At 40.7% G+C, this 16,961-nt stretch overlaps 1 protein-coding gene across 1 annotated transcript in view; it reads left to right on the top strand.

Moving 5' to 3' along the window:
- Positions 1-16,961, top strand: part of LOC144980372 (uncharacterized) — a 63,910-nt gene that overhangs the window by 23,675 nt on the left and 23,274 nt on the right. Inside the window, exons 8-10 of the mRNA XM_078928075.1 lie at positions 418-525; positions 1,128-1,298; positions 5,306-5,454. Coding sequence (XP_078784201.1) covers positions 418-525; positions 1,128-1,298; positions 5,306-5,454 — 428 coding nt within the window. The remainder of the gene's footprint in view (positions 1-417; positions 526-1,127; positions 1,299-5,305; positions 5,455-16,961) is intronic.

Raw genomic sequence — 16,961 nt, 5'->3', positions numbered from 1 at the left:
TAACACTTCACAAAAAATAATTGATTGGCCAGGTAAACTTATTGTCAGTGTTTGGGTTGCCCAATTGGCAAATTGGCCTCCCACGGCAGGCCAGAAGTGAGACAGTGAAAAAACGGCGAAATTACCCGATTTTACCCTATTTTATTTTTTATTTCTCAAGCTCATTTCCAAATTCAATAGCTATTATTATTTTTATTTTTGTAAGTGTTATGATTAGTAGTTTTAGTGTCATTATTATTATTTTTAAAATTTTTATTATTTTTATTATTGTTTTATTTATTCCTTGATTTCTCGAGCTCATTTTCAAATGCAGTAGCATTTTTCATTTATGATTATATTTTCATTTTTAAAATCTTTTTTTTTTTTTATTGTTATTAATTAGTCGTTTAAATTAAATATTTCTCGGGTTTTTTTTAGGTTTGTTCTCAACTTGGCGGATGCCGAAAATGGCATTGTGGTGTCCAATGACCAGTATCGGGATTTGCTGTACGAAAAGCCCAGTTATAAAGAACTTATTGAAAATAGGTACGTTTCCTCCAGTCTCTTGTGAATATTATAATAATAATAGTAATAATAGTAATAAATCAATTTGTATTTCGTGCAAATCCATGGGCATAAATGAGGGTGTGTTGATTTAGATAATAAATGAGGGTGTGTTGATTTAGATCATAAATGAGGGTGTGTTGATTTAGATCATAAATGAGGGTGTGTTGATTTAGATCATAAATGAGGGTGTGTTGATTTAGATCTTTGAAGAGTTGGCAGCCGTGGTCTCAAATTGGAGAAGAAAAAAAAAAGGTAGATTACAGACCTGCCTAGTTATACAAACAAGTCGTAGAAATCCCAATTCTCGGTTCCAGCTACAAAGCTGCATAGGTCTCTGTGACTCAATAAATCTTGTTGAAAAGGAAAGTTTAGATTCTTATTCAGGCCTTTGGAGCATTTTTGGACCATGCTAAAAGCAAATTGTTTATTTCTAAGGCTATTTAAAGTGAATTTTTCTTCTCTCTTTTTTTTTTCCCTTGAAAACAGCGATTCAAAAAAAAGATTTCAAGTTAGGCGGCTCTGTGCTAGGGATTTTAATGTTTGAAAAAATGTTATTTTTCATCCTCTCTATTTCTCCACAGGCTGTTACCGTTCATGTTTGTCGGTGACCTTTTCATGCCCCCCGATGACCCTCTAGGGCGTGATGGTCCCACACTGGACCAATTCCTTGGCATGGATGGTCCCAGCCGTCCTGAGCCCATTTCGAGTGGCGGCGAAATGGCTGCCAGAATTCCAGATCCTGTACCTGCCTGGTAAGGGGACGTAAATCTGTGGATTTCTATGGTTATCTACAGTGAATGAACTTAACCTCACTCAGCTCTTTGATATGTATATATATATTTTTTAATTTTTTAATGGTGAAGATTATAGCTGTTATTTAAAGGTTTCAACTATTTTTGTGTATTGTTAGAATTAATCTGGTGGTTAGAGCTGGTATTATATTACTTAAAACTAATACCAGCGATAGCAAACTTGGCGAGGTTATCACCACTGAGGGCATAGAGGGCAGGGAGGTACATACTGTGTCTTCTCTCCTCCATTATCTGTTTTCCAACATGCTTTCTGTCTTTGTCTGGGATTACTTGGTTTTGTCCTGGCCCTGGCTGAGAGGGAAACAGTCAATTGTGTAGTTAGTTTTGGGAGATGATATATTTTTCCTTTGACATATGTATGATTTGTAAACAATTGAGTGTGTTCCTCTTGGCGGGGACCCATGTTTATGTCTGGATGAGACATTTAGTGATCTCAAACTAAGTACACTGATGGTGTGCTCTTGGAATCTATATCTGTTCCCTATTTGAACCAATTCCCCTTTGTCTGCCTTATTCTTGGATGCTTTAATTGTAATTCTAGAACTTTTTACTATCCCATTTTCTTCCTTTTTATTGGTGCTGATATGACCTAAATGTGTTGCAAGCGCCGTAAAAGCCCTAAAAACAAAAAACAAACCACTGAACCCCCCCCTCCCTACAAACATTGTGGGCAGGGAGGCACTTACTGTATTTCCTATCCTCCTATAATAAAATACTAATAATAATAGTAGTAATAATAATAATACTTTATTGCATCCCAAAAAGGAATTTTTTAAAATTCTAGATATTTTCCAAAATGCTTTCTGTGTTTGTCTTGGAATGAGATTACTTGGTTTTGTCCTGGCCCTGGCCGGATACCCTAGCTGTGAGGGAAACAATCAAATGTAAAGTTTTTTGAAGTTGTGGGACATGATTTTTGTTTTGTTTTACGTATGTATTAGGATTTGTAAACATTTGAGTGTATTCCTCTTAGTGGGGACCTGTGCTTGTTGTCAGGATGAGACATTTAGGTGATCTCAAACTAAGTACTTTGATAGTGTGCTCTTGGATTCTACACCTGTTCCTTTTTTAAATTTGATTTTGAAGAGAAAATTGGATGTAAACCAATTTGTAGGAATTTAACTTCGATGTTTCATTTTACGTATCATTTGGTTTGACACAATGTTCTGGTGGCTGTACTGTTTCTATTAGATGACCTTTGATATACTCTCTCTCTCTCTCTCTCTCTCTCTCTCTCTCTCTCTCTCTCTCTCTCTCTCTCTCTTTCTTTCTCTCTCTCTCTCTCTCTCGCTCTCTCTCTCTCTCGTTTTAGCTTTGCATTAAATATTTTCTTCGATGCAAAAATTATTTTAAAAAAATAGTCCTTTACAGCCATTAGGCCTATGGAGTCGAAGGTTTTTCTGGTTTCTGTAGCACAACAGCAATTGCTTGTTACCCTTTGTATATGACACTAGCAGATCAAGCTACCCAATCACTGTTGGGTGGACAGTTGGGGTTACAAATAAATCTCGGCTGCGCCCGGGATTGATCTCGCCCCCCTTTAGGTGTGAAGCGAATGCTCTACAAACTGAGTCATTGATGTGAAAAGTAAGCTCCTGGTACAGACTGTCATCAAATTGAAGTGGCATCACGTGCCTGCCAACCCTTCCACTTTTAGCGGAATCATTCCTATTTTCACTCTTCCTTTCGCTATTCCACCTTTGTCTCTAGAATTCTGATCATCAAAATTGACGATAATGGTGGGATGGAAAAAATAGGGGGAGTGGGGGGGGGGGGGGGGTAATGGTAGTATGGAAAAAGTAGGGGGAGTTGGGGGGGGGGGAATAATGGTAGTATGGAAAAAGTAGGGGGAGTGGGGGGGGGGGGGGATAATGGTAGTATGGAAAAAGTAGGGGGAGTTGGGGGGGGGGAGGTAATTTCTTTTATAATTTCCAAAAGGGAGCTCAGTAGGAAAATCAATCGCACCCCTTCTTCCCCCTCTTCCCCATTCCATTTCCTAACACATTAATTTGATGTGTAGTTTTGCCAGCTGTGCCAGAACACTGTCTCGATGTGTTTGGTGGCAAAGTTGATGGGGAATTCCATCCATTGGTGGCAAAGTTGATGGGGAATTATCCATTGGTGACAAACTTGATGGGGAATTATCCATTGGTGACAAACTTGATGGGGAATTATCCATTGGTGGCAAACTTGATGGGGAATTATCCATTGGTGGCAAAGTTGATGGGGAATTATCCATTGGTGACAAAGTTGATGGGGAATTATCCATTGGTGGCAAAGTTGATGGGGAATTCCATCCATTGGTGGCAAAGTTGATGGGGAATTATCCATTGGTGGCAAAGTTGATGGGGAATTCCATCCATTGGTGGCAAAGTTGATGGGGAATTATCCATTGGTGGCAAAGTTGATGGGGAATTATCCATTGGTGACAAAGTTGATGGGGAATTATCCATTGGTGGCAAAGTTGATGGGGAATTATCCATTGGTGGCAAAGTTGATGGGGAATTATCCATTGGTGACAAAGTTGATGGGGAATTATCCATTGGTGGCAAAGTTGATGGGGAATTATCCATTGGTGGCAAAGTTGATGGGGAATTATCCATTGGTGGCAAAGTTGATGGGAAATTCCATCCATTGGTGGCAAAGTTGATGGGGAATTATCCATTGGTGGCAAAGTTGATGGGGAATTCCATACATTGGTGGCAAAGTTGATGGGGAATTATCCATTGGTGACTAACTTGATGGGGAATTATCCATTGGTGGCAAACTTGATGGGGAATTATCCATTGGTGGCAAAGTTGATGGGGAATTATCCATTGGTGACAAAGTTGATGGGGAATTATCCAATGGTGGCAAAGTTGATGGGGAATTATCCATTGGTGGCAAAGTTGATGGGGAATTATCCATTGGTGACAAAGTTGATGGGGAATTATCCATTGGTGGCAAAGTTGATGGGGAATTATCCATTGGTGGCAAAGTTGATGGGGAATTATCCATTGGTGACAAAGTTGATGGGGAATTATCCATTGGTGGCAAAGTTGATGGGGAATTATCCATTGGTGGCAAAGTTGATGGGGAATTATCCATTGGTGGCAAAGTTGATGGGGAATTATCCATTGGTGGCAAAGTTGATGGGGAATTATCCATTGGTGGCAAAGTTGATGGGGAATTATCCATTGGTGGCAAAGTTGATGGGGAATTATCCATTGGTGACAAACTTGATGGGGAATTATCCATTGGTGGCAAACTTGATGGGGAATTATCCATTGGTGGCAAAGTTGATGGGGAATTATCCATTGGTGACAAAGTTGATGGGGAAGTATCCATTGGTGGCAAAGTTGATGGGGAATTATCCATTGGTGGCAAAGTTGATGGGGAATTATCCATTGGTGACAAAGTTGATGGGGAATTATCCATTGGTGACAAACTTGATGGGGAATTATCCATTGGTGGCAAAGTTGATGGGGAATTATCCATTGGTGGCAAAGTTGATGGGGAATTATCCATTGGTGGCAAAGTTGATGGGGAATTATCCATTGGTGGCAAAGTTGATGGGGAATTATCCATTGGTGGCAAAGTTGATGGGGAATTATCCATTGGTGGCAAAGTTGATGGGGAATTATCCATTGGTGGCAAAGTTGATGGGGAATTATCCATTGGTGGCAAAGTTGATGGGGAATTATCCATTGGTGGCAAAGTTGATAGGGAATTATCCATTGGTGACAAATTCCTATTTCTTGTCTCAATTCCTATTTCTTGTCTCAAATTCCTATTTTTTGACGTTCTAATTCCACTTTTGGAATGTGAAGGGTTGGCAGCTCTGGCATTATTTTGAATGTAGTTTATGGGAGTAATGAAAAGTGGAACAGAGCTGTTTCTTTGCATCATTCTTGACCCATCTTCATCATCATGTATATCCCTCCCCTCTCTCTGTTTTCATCTTTCAGTCAAAGAGAACCTTTTTCCACCCCAGGTCCAGAGCCACAGCTGCAGCCGCCCCCAGCCAAGAAGCGAAAGGTGCTGCAGTCAAGTCCAAATGTCCACGTGGAGGGAACTCAGGTGCAGAGCAGTACCAAACCACCGCAGGCAACTACCGGCAAGTACCTAATGAAGAGAAAAAAGAAAATAAGAAGGAAAAAGTTAAAGATCAGACGACGATGAAAAACTCCCAGCAACAAAATGTCAATATCGATCGAACGGATTTGCTCCGACATGCACGCGGGCTTCGGTTACGGAGCGCTGACATTCCATTGGCCACGCCACCAACACCTGTCAGATCCGAGCAGCAGACTCAGGACATTTACACAGAGTTGTCTCTCATGTTCCCCGACCCGACCAGCAGGGGAGGCTACAGGTCATTCTACAAAATCATCCGGATGAGACGGACTTAACGCGTTTGTGTAACTACGTCATCAATGCCTTGGCACTCTGACAAACATCAATACTAACAACAAATGTACCAAAAAAAATAAGAAGTAAAAATTTTGGCTTTGTTCCTGTACAAAGAGTGTTGGGGGAAAATTTAACGCCATCCGCCCTGAAGGGAAGAATATTTTGTTGTCCTTCGCTTTGAAGAAAGAAAGATTAAGAAAAATCTTGTTGTTTTTCCTTTTTATTTTCTTTTGATATTCTCTTACATATTGAAACATGTTTTTGGTGGATTATTGAATTTGATAATTTTTAAATCTAGTTACCTTTTTGGTGATTCTTCTTTGGGTAACTAACTTTTACCGTGGGCTGCTGTAGTTGTATATTTACTGTTTGTCAGTCAGCCGTTTTATTTGTTTTGCTATTTTCATATATTATACATGTTTTTGTGGTAATATTTATTGGGAGTCGGGACAGCTCAGTTGCTGGCTGGGGATCCTGACCTCCCATAGTGGGCAGGGAGGTACATGCTGTGTCTTCTATCCTGACCTCCCATAGTGGGCAGGGAGGTACATGCTGTGTCTTCTATCCTGACCTCCCATTGTGGGCAGGGAGGTACATGCTGTGTCTTCTATCCCCCCCATACCCTTTTTCCAATTGTTTCCTGTCGTTGTCTTGGAATGAGATTACTTAGTTTTGTCCTGACCCTGGCCGAGGTTCCTTGGCTTGGAGGGAAACAGTCAAATGTATAGTTATAGTTTGGGAGATGATATTTTTTTCCTTGTAAATCATCTCTTTGTTATGCATTGTATTATGTTTAGTTTACATATTATATGATTTGTAAACATTTGAGTGTATTCCTCTTAGTTGGGACCTGTGCTTGTGTCTGGATGAGACTTTTAGGTGATCTCAAACTAAGTACTTTGACGGTCTGCTCTTGGAATCTACACCTGTTCCCTATTTGAACCAATTCCCCGTTGTCTCACCTTTTCTTTTGTGCTTTGATTGTAATTCTAGAACTTTTGACTATCACATTTTCTTCCTTTTTACTGGCGCTGATATGACCTTAATGTGTTGCACGCGCCGTAAAACTCTTAAAAGCAAACATAAAACAACAGCTCAGTTGGTAGAGCGCTCCCTTTGCATTCAAAGGGACCAAGATTGATCCTGTGTGAAGTTAAAAGATTTTTTTTACCTTCTGACACTCCCTTCCACCTGTCATTGACTGACACTCCCTTCCACCTGACAGTGACTGACACTCCCTTCCACCTGTCAGTGACTGACACTCCCTTCCACCTGACAGTGACTGACACTCCCTTCCACCGTCATTGACTGACACTCCCTTCCACCTGACAGTGACTGACACTCCCTTCCACCTGTCAGTGACTGACACTCCCTTCACCTGACAGTGACTGACACTCCCTTCCACCTGTCAGTGACTGACACTCCCTTCCACCTGACAGTGACTGACACTCCCTTCCACCTGTCATTGACTGACACTCCCTTCCACCTGACAGTGACTGACACTCCCTTCCACCTGTCAGTGACTGACACTCCCTTCCATCTGTCAGTGACTGACACTCCCTTCCACCTGACAGTGACTGACACTCCCTTCCACCTGTCATTGACTGACACTCCCTTCCACCTGACAGTGACTGACACTCCCTTCCACCTGACAGTGACTGACACTCCCTTCCACCTGACAGTGACTGATACTCCCTTCCACCTGACAGTGACTGACACTCCCTTCCACCTGACAGTGACTGACATTCCCTTCCACCTGACAGTGACTGACACTCCCTTCCACCTGTCAGTGACTGACACTCCCTTCCACCTGACAGTGACTGACACTCCCTTCCACCTGACAGTGACTGATACTCCCTTCCACCTGACAGTGACTGATACTCCCTTCCACCTGACAGTGACTGACACTCCCTTCCACCTGACAGTGACTGACACTCCCTTCCACCTGTCAGTGACTGACACTCCCTTCCACCTGACAGTGACTGACACTCCCTTCCACCTGTCAGTGACTGACACTCCCTTCCACCTGACAGTGACTGACACTCCCTTCCACCTGTCATTGACTGACACTCCCTTCCACCTGACAGTGACTGACACTCCCTTCCACCTGTCAGTGACTGACACTCCCTTCCACCTGACAGTGACTGACACTCCCTTCCACCTGTCATTGACTGACACTCCTTCCACCTGACAGTGACTGACACTCCCTTCCACCTGTCAGTGACTGACACTCCCTTCCACCTGACAGTGACTGACACTCCCTTCCACCTGTCAGTGACTGACACTCCCTTCCAACTGACAGTGACTGACACTCCCTTCCACCTGTCATTGACTGACACTCCCTTCCACCTGACAGTGACTGACACTCCCTTCCACCTGTCAGTGACTGACACTCCCTTCCACCTGTCAGTGACTGACACTCCCTTCCACCTGACAGTGACTGACACTCCCTTCCACCTGTCATTGACTGACACTCCCTTCCACCTGACAGTGACTGACACTCCCTTCCACCTGTCAGTGACTGACACTCCCTTCCACCTGACAGTGACTGACACTCCCTTCCACCTGTCATTGACTGACACTCCCTTCCACCTGACAGTGACTGACACTCCCTTCCACCTGTCAGTGACTGACACTCCCTTCCACCTGACAGTGACTGACACTCCTTCCACCTGTCAGTGACTGACACTCCCTTCCACCTGACAGTGACTGACACTCCCTTCCACCTGTCATTGACTGACACTCCCTTCCACCTGACAGTGACTGACACTCCCTTCCACCTGTCAGTGACTGACACTCCCTTCCACCTGTCAGTGACTGACACTCCCTTCCACCTGACAGTGACTGACACTCCCTTCCACCTGTCAGTGACTGACACTCCCTTCCACCTGACAGTGACTGACACTCCCTTCCACCTGTCAGTGACTGACACTCCCTTCCACCTGACAGTGACTGACACTCCCTTCCACCTGTCAGTGACTGACACTCCCTTCCACCTGACAGTGACTGATACTCCCTTCCACCTGACAGTGACTGACACTCCCTTCCACCTGACAGTGACTGACATTCCCTTCCACCTGACAGTGACTGACACTCCCTTCCACCAGGTGAATCGTTGGGTCTATTAAGATCCGGCGAAAATCTAATCTGTGCGGCCATGTAGTCTTGTGGTATGGCATTTGCCTTCGGATTGGAAGGTCTGGGTTCGTGTCTCGTTCTTTGCAGCACTTTGTTGAGTCCTTTCTCTCACTATTCTCAGATGTAAAATTAGTACCCAACCGCTAAGCATTGTTTGACTCTGTTGGGAAAAAACTTCTAATATCGCTTAACAGGCACCAGTCTCGCTCTTCATGTGACATGTTGCTGTTTGCTTGAGGCCTCTTGTGATGCTGTATGAGCACGTTTAATGGATAAAAGTGTTGGTTCTTTGGGGTTTGTATTTTGTGATAGACTTGTGTCCTACTCAAGGGGTAGTGAGCAGTTGTTATTTTGATCACCTTCCCTCAACGTCCTCTGGTGTAAAATGAATTTATATCAGAAAAGTATTGGATCGGTGCTTTACACACATTTTGTCTTCTCCTACATGTTAAATAAAAAAAAAAGTTCTGCTGGCTTGGAACTTTTTGTAAAGCGCTTTGAGCACATTTAGTTGATATTGATTTCAAGGAGAGGTTATATACAAGAGACCTTTATTGCTACGAAAAATTTATAGAATTAGGAAATTTTGTCTCCAATTTTACAACTGCATGAGCATTTCAAAGTCATGAAAACTGATTGAAAATGAAAGTTGGTGCCAGACTACACAATGTTAAACATTTTGATGTGTCATTAAATCCTTGGGATGGTAGATTGTTGGATCTAAAATCTATAAAATTAACGATAGCGACTACAATTTTTTTGATCTTCTAAAAACGACGAATTTTTAGATTTTCATGAAGTCTGGCCTTGCTAAAATCTTTAGGGTTTTTTTTTTTGTTTTTTGTTTTTTTTTAAAATCTTTGACCATTTTGATGTTAATTTTTTGTTTTTTGTTTGTCATTTAGTTCACCTGACATTTTACTGTTTTGACCAATGTATACATATATGCAGGTCTGACATCCAAACGCAATTATGGGCCTAGTTTCCCACTGTTGTCATGGACAATATTTTGCATCTGTTTTGAGATTTCCATTACAACAATGAGCCCGTGATAAATTGGGTAATCAGACCTGCAAATAAGTGCGCATCGATTTTGACACAGTAGGTTGTCCTCGTCAAATCTAGATTATTTTATTGCATGGTTGTCGCGTCCCAGCGTCCCAATTTGTCCTTCTTATGGCCCAATTCTTTTTGCTTATCAGGCTTTCAAAATGCGTGACTTTTTGAGTCCATATATTATGTTTGATCATATGTTGTTGTTTTATATTTCAGGATGGGGGATGGGGGGGTCCTTTTTGTCAAGTGTTCAGAAATTTTAAAGTTAATTTTTAAGTCATCCTTCTGTATAGGGCCGTTCGTTCGGCCAATGGAGCTGTAGTTTATCCCCGGTTTCTGTATCATGAAACGAACAATAGCAATTGCTTGCTACCCTTTGGATAGGACGCTAGTCTATTGCAAAGCGCTTTTCACCAGATCTAACAGGCCCAGCTAACCAATCACTGCTGGGTGGATAAAAAAAAAAGTCGACTGCACCCAGGATCGAGTTGGGTCCCTTTGATTGTGAAGCGAGTGCTCTACCAACTGGGCTATTGGGACCCCCTCAGAATTATTTCAATTTCTGGAGGTTTTGAACATTGCAGGGATGCTAAATACACATATTTAGTCTGTATATACAGATTTTATATTTATTTATTATTTGGGTAGAGGGGGGGGGGGGGGGGGGGGAATTGCAAAATTAAAGTCCTTTTATTTAAAATTTGGATCTTTCACCCCAAAGTTTAGAGGAATTTTTGTTTAAAAGTCCTTAATATTCAACCAATAAATAACAATGTGAAATTGAATGTAAGTCTCAATTTAATGACGAAAACAGATAGAATGGACAATTTGGGTTTCCCCTTTATCACCAAACAGGATTAATGAAACACTACAGATGCATGAGATGATGTGCTGCAAAGGAGCATATCTACTATTTCCTGCCCATCAATGTTTTTGTTTATTCATCTTAACAACGCCACTACCAGATTATCTCATTCATCTGTAGTGTTTCATTCATGCTGTTTGTTGATAAAGGGGAAGCCCGAAACATCCATTTTATCTGTTTTGGTAATTAAATTGAAGCTTACATTCAATTTCACATTGTTTTTTATTTCTTCGAGTTTCGAGCAGCAACATTTACATAAATATTCAACCAGAAGTGGGTGTATGACCAACGTGACTTGCAGGCCATCAATAGCCTTCAACAGTCATGACGTCACTTCCCTTGTAATGACGCATAGTAACTTAGTAACTGGTTCTAAACTATCGGAACAATGGCGGACGCCATGATGAAATACTTCTCCCACAAGCATAAAAGTGTATCCAGAGAAGAAAAACATTAGAAATCTGATCATGTTTTGACTTTTATACATTCTGATCACATGACATGAAAAATTTCTAGCCAGCATGAAAAATAAAAAGTACAGATTTTCTTTGTTTAGAACCAAGCTGCTGGTTGCTGGGCGTATGTGACATCAGACTATTGAATCCTGTTACAGTCCACTCCGGATAATGGCAACTCGGTTAATTGCAACTTTCGGTTAATCGCAACATTTCCCAAGAAACAGAATTAATTCTACATAAAAGTCACTGGTTAATTGCAACAAACTTCGGTTAATCGCAACAATTTTCGCCATCAAAAAGTGGTTAATTCAAGAAATCGATCAAACAAAATATCATGATTAAATTTCATCATGGAAGAAATCGTGACAGGTTGAAAAATCGAGACTGAGCGTGATTTAATGCTACAGTAGTGTGTCACCACTCTATTATTGACAAAAGATGGCTGGGCTTTGCAGTATGGCTTTGTAATGTCATCTATGACCATTAAATAGAAGGCGTGGGGGCTGGGCATAGTTTTTACAACAGATAGGCAATGACAGTTGTAAAGAGAGACTGAGCGATATCCTTTGTTTTGGGATTGACAACTGTGCATTGTGACCAACGAGTTTGGTGAGATTTATTGTCTCTCACCACGGCTAATCTCTTTAACTCTTACAAATGTTGAGAACAAAAGAGTGAAATTGAATCAAATTTGAATAAAGCTGCAGTTGCTTGAAAAAAAAATATCTATACAGGGCTGCCATGTCGTTTATATTTCAATCCCATTGCTCAGTCTGTGGTGGACTAAGAACAATTTTTACAACAACTGGTTTGAGTTTACCGTGTATGTGTACAATGTTGCGTTAGTGGACTGGAAACTCAACTTGGTTAATTGCAACATTTTCCCTGATCCCAAGGTGTTGTGATTATCCAGAGTGGACTGTATGTCCAAAAATAATTAAAATTAAGCCCTGTCACAACGGCACCTTTAGATCCCATCTGCTAGACGTTCCATGAAGGAATTTAAATAAATAATCCATCAAGCAAGATGTCTGATGTCAAACGGGAATCACCCATGTGGTACACTTGATCAAATTGGCCTTTAAGAATCTTGCCCAAGGGGGGAAAAAACTGAAAGCATCTTTAGTGGGACCTTCCCAGTTCCAGTGCAATGCCTTAACCACTCTGCAACTTTGCCGACTTCAGCCCCAATTACTTATAGGTCAAAAGTAACATGGAAGCTGTGGACTGGGAAAAGTACCAAACTAAAATGAACAGAATAGTTTCAAAAATATGGAACAAAATCCCAAACACGCAAGGTGTCAGGCTCAAAGCAAGAAATAAAATGAGTAGAAAAGTGCCAGAAGACAATAGAGAATAAAAATGTTGCGGCGATGGGGGATCGAACTCACGGCCTTACTGATACGACAACTCTGCCTGGCCAGGGGAGAGTGTGTGGTTCTTCTATCTGAGCTATCCTCAAGTCCTGACCAGGCGAAGTTGTCGTATCAGTAAAGTTGTGGGTTTGAGTTTGAGCCCCCATTGCAGCGAAATTTTTATTCTCTATTGTCTTCTAGCACTTGCCGTTTGTTTAAAAAACACAGTATGTTGTACTGTTTGGGTAACAAGCATATACTGTGTATACTGTTTGGGTAACCGGCATATACTGTGTATACTGTTTGGGTAACCGGCATATACTGCGTATACTGTTTGGGTAACAAGCATATACTGTGTATACTGTTTGGGTAACAAGCATATACTGTGTATACTGTTTGGGTAACCGGCATATACTGTGTATACTGTTTGGGTAACCGGCATATACTGTGTATACTGTTTGGGTAACAAGCATATACTGTGTATACTGTTTGGGTAACAAGCATATACTGTGTATACTGTTTGGGTAACCGGCATATACTGTGTATACTGTTTGGGTAACAGGCATATACTGTGTATACTGTTTGGGTAACAGGCATATACTGTGTATGTGTTTTTAAAGACAACTGCAGAGCACTTTCCTACTCACTTCATTTCTTGTTATTATCAACATAAGTGCCTGCTCCACTCACTGTTCTAAATTAAGGCTGAGAAGCCTACTTCAGCCAATGGTTTGACCTAAAAGTGTCGTAAAACCCTTTAAAAAATACAGTTTACTCACTCAAGGCTAAAGATTTTTGCTACTTTTTAAAATGAGAAAAAATGTATTAAAAAGAACATGTTCAGAGATAGTTTTATTCAACTATCATTAACGTGTACAAATTAAAAATAATAGCTTTGATACTGCGGTTTAAACTAAATAAAATATTAAAATATAATTTATTTCAATTGATTTTGAAATTATTTTTAGTTTTGTTGTTTTACATTTGTTATTTTGATTACTTTTCTGTATGAACATTATTTTCTTGGAAAACGTATAAAATATTTTATTTGTTTTCCACGTTAATTGGTGTATTGTTGTGCTGACGAAGGGCTTGTACCCAAAGCGTCCATTGTCTGTATTGTTCCCATACAAAGCCTCTCCTTTTTCACTTTTTTGTTAGTAAAAACTCCATTAGACATTTCTCTGCAATAGAATAAATAAAAATGTGAAAGAGTGAAAGAAACGGTGCCAGAACCAGCCTAAGAAAAATACACCAAAAAAATGTATTTTTCCTTCTGAGGGCTGCGATAGTTCAGTCAGGAGAGCCTGGGTGGGGTTCCCTACCTCCACAGTGGGCAGGGAGGTACTTACTGTGTCTTTTATCCCCTTATATCTGTTTTCCAACATGCTTTCTGTCTTTGTCTTGGTATGAGATTACTTGGTTTTGTCCTGACCCTGCCCGGAGTCCTTGGCTGGGAGGGAAACAGTCGAATGCATAGTTATTGTTTTGGGAGATATTTTTTTCCTTGTAAAACATCTCTCTGTTATGTATTATTATATTTGTTATTTTTAATGTAGAATGAAATGTAAGCATTGAGTGTATTCCTCTTTGTTGGATCTTGTGCTTGTGTCTGAGTGAGACTTATAGTTGATATCAGACTAAGTACATTGATGGTATGCTCTTGGAATCTACATCTGCTCTCTATTTGTTCCCAGTTCCCCTTTGTCTTACCTCTCTCTCTCTCTTGGGTGCTTTAATTGTAATTCTAGAACTTTCGACTATCCCATTTTCTTCCTTTTTACTGGCGCTGATATAACCTAAATGTGTTGCAAACGCCATAAAACCCTTAGAAACAAACAAACGAGTCAGTAGAGCACTCCCTTCACACACAAAGGGACAGAGATTGATCCAGGGAGAGGTTGGGATTTCATATTTCTCTGACACCAACCTCTTCTGGCACCATCCCAGTGCAGCGCTGCAAATTGAGCTATGGCGAGGTGACTTGCTCAAGGCCACACAGCACAGTGGTGGGTGATTGAACCCGGTACCTTTTGAGTACGAAGCAAGACAATACCAGTGAACCACGTCACCCCATGTCAGTGCAGGCCCTGGAGTGGAACCTTCAGAACACAATGGAAACACAATGGAACCTGGTTATAACAGGGCTCTTTATAATCCCTTGTGCGGCTATGTGGTCTATTGGTATGACACTTGCTTTTGGATTGGAAGGCCCTGGGTTCGAGCCTCACTCAGCGCATTGTTGAGTCCTTGGTAAAGGTTCTTTACTCACATTCTCCCACCATACTTGGGTGTAAATCGAGTACCTGGCCGTTAACATCATTGTCTATGTCGAAAAAAAAATTGTAATGGTGAATAACAGGCATCAGGTCTTGTTCTACATGTTGCTGTTGTCTGGGACACTTTGTAAAGCACTTTGAGCACATTTAGTGGATATTGCGCCATATAAGGTAGCAATGACTATGAACATTTTTGTAGGAAATACTACTCATAAATCAAAGCCCTATCTCCACTTAGTAAAAATCTTTTCGAATTTTGGAAATCCATTAATATATAACAAAGTTATGCAGTTTCAAAGATGTCATTTATTTGGATGACTCACAAAGAGAAAAAAATACGGAAAATATGGGACGCTTTTTCTGTGCGTTTTATTCAGGCTTGTGGCTGTGTCTCGCTTAATACATGGAAATAGATGTTAAAACTTGGGAATTTTATGGCAAAATTATCAGAAAATATGAAGACATCAGAAGCATTCTAACTTGTATAGTTTTAGAGCTGTATGGCTAGGGTCAACTATAATTTTGTTTTGAAATATACATGATATTGATCATTTTGGAACTTTTCCGAAGTGTAATTTTGTGTCTACAACCCATACAAATGACACGAAAAATGCCTGCTGAATTATTATCAATCAGCCACGTGAGACCATGGCTTATGTTATTTCTAGTATTTATTTGAGAGAGAGAGAGAGTGTGTTAATCTACTATCCCTATGACATAACAATGAAACAATGCCTTAATTTTAAAAAAAGCGCGAGGATTTGTGTCGTCAGTCACCGCGAACAAGTTGCCAGATGGCCACGTGTGTGGCCAAATATATAATTTTGCTTCTTTTATTAAATTTTATTCATCTCTTGTTGTCTCAGTGACATTTATCCTAGTCTATTCAATTTTCTGTTTGTTAAAATTTAGTTCATTTTAAGTGGTCCAGTCTTAATAGTGAAAGCTATATGATTTTCTATTTAGCCACTCTTGAAGTCGAATTTGGTCAGGTTAAAGTCTGGCCATCTGGCAGCATTGCCTCCTCCACATCATTTTTGTGTCGCGCGATGGGGGAGCAAAATGGCCGTCTCCATATTTTCACTCATTGAAATGCAAATTGGGTTGATGTTTTGTGAGAATGGGGGAAAAGTACTTATAATCATAATCCAATTAAATTTGAAATATAAATAGAAGAAATGTGCATATATAACCTTATGAGCGACAAAATCTCTCCTCTTTGTAGTTTTAGAAATATTGTACTCCAAAGAGTAAAAATCTATTTTGAACGGTCTTCTGGTAATCAGACGAGTTTTGTCGCTTGACATAATCTAAAATGACCTTTTTTCTAACGGTGTCAACTTTCAGTCATATTCATCGATAAACAGCGTCGTAATTAATTTTTTAAAATAACATGTACGGAACGGCTTCGTCCCATGTTTTGTCGCAAATTTGGGCACTTTGGGAGCGAAAAAGAGGCCCAAAGATTTGTGCGGGATAGTCATTGCTACATCATGACTGTTCCAAAGATTTGTGCTGGATAGTCATTGCTACATCATGACTGTTCGGGAAGCATTTCAAAAGGCGTGGTTTAATTAGTTACAACGAGTTTATTCGTATTGTCCGTTGGTCACAGTACAACGACAAGTTGGTGGGTATCAAGCTCTCTTAAAATTGAGACGATGGAAGGCGCTGGCGTCTCAATGTGGACCACACGGTGTGTCTGATAACTTTATTAATCAAATCTCTTGAGATATTTTTGGCTCACATAAGCTGAAACCCATGCACCCCAATGAAAGATGTGGTACAGGGGAACATGGAGGGCAAACGAAGAAGAGGAAGACCTAGGTCCAGTTATATGAAAAGAAATATCCTAGAATGGACAACGATGAATGGAAGAGAGTTGTACGATATAGACGGGAGGAATGGGGAGACATTTGTCATAGCATAGCAGAGTGTGGGCAGCCAACGTCATTGAGGACGACGCTGGATTGGTAACAACGCAACCACCACATTATCATTATCTCATTCGTCTGTAGTGTTTCATTCATCCTGTTTTGTTGATAAAGGGGAAACCTGAA

Source organism: Berghia stephanieae, chromosome 9 (genome assembly GCF_034508935.2).
Source record: "Berghia stephanieae isolate SIO BIC M18660-M18661 chromosome 9, UCSD_Bste_1.3, whole genome shotgun sequence".
Taxonomy (NCBI): Eukaryota; Metazoa; Mollusca; class Gastropoda; order Nudibranchia; family Aeolidiidae; genus Berghia; species Berghia stephanieae.
The sequence above is the reverse complement of the archived record's forward strand: the minus strand, read 5'-3'. Positions and strand labels throughout refer to the sequence as shown.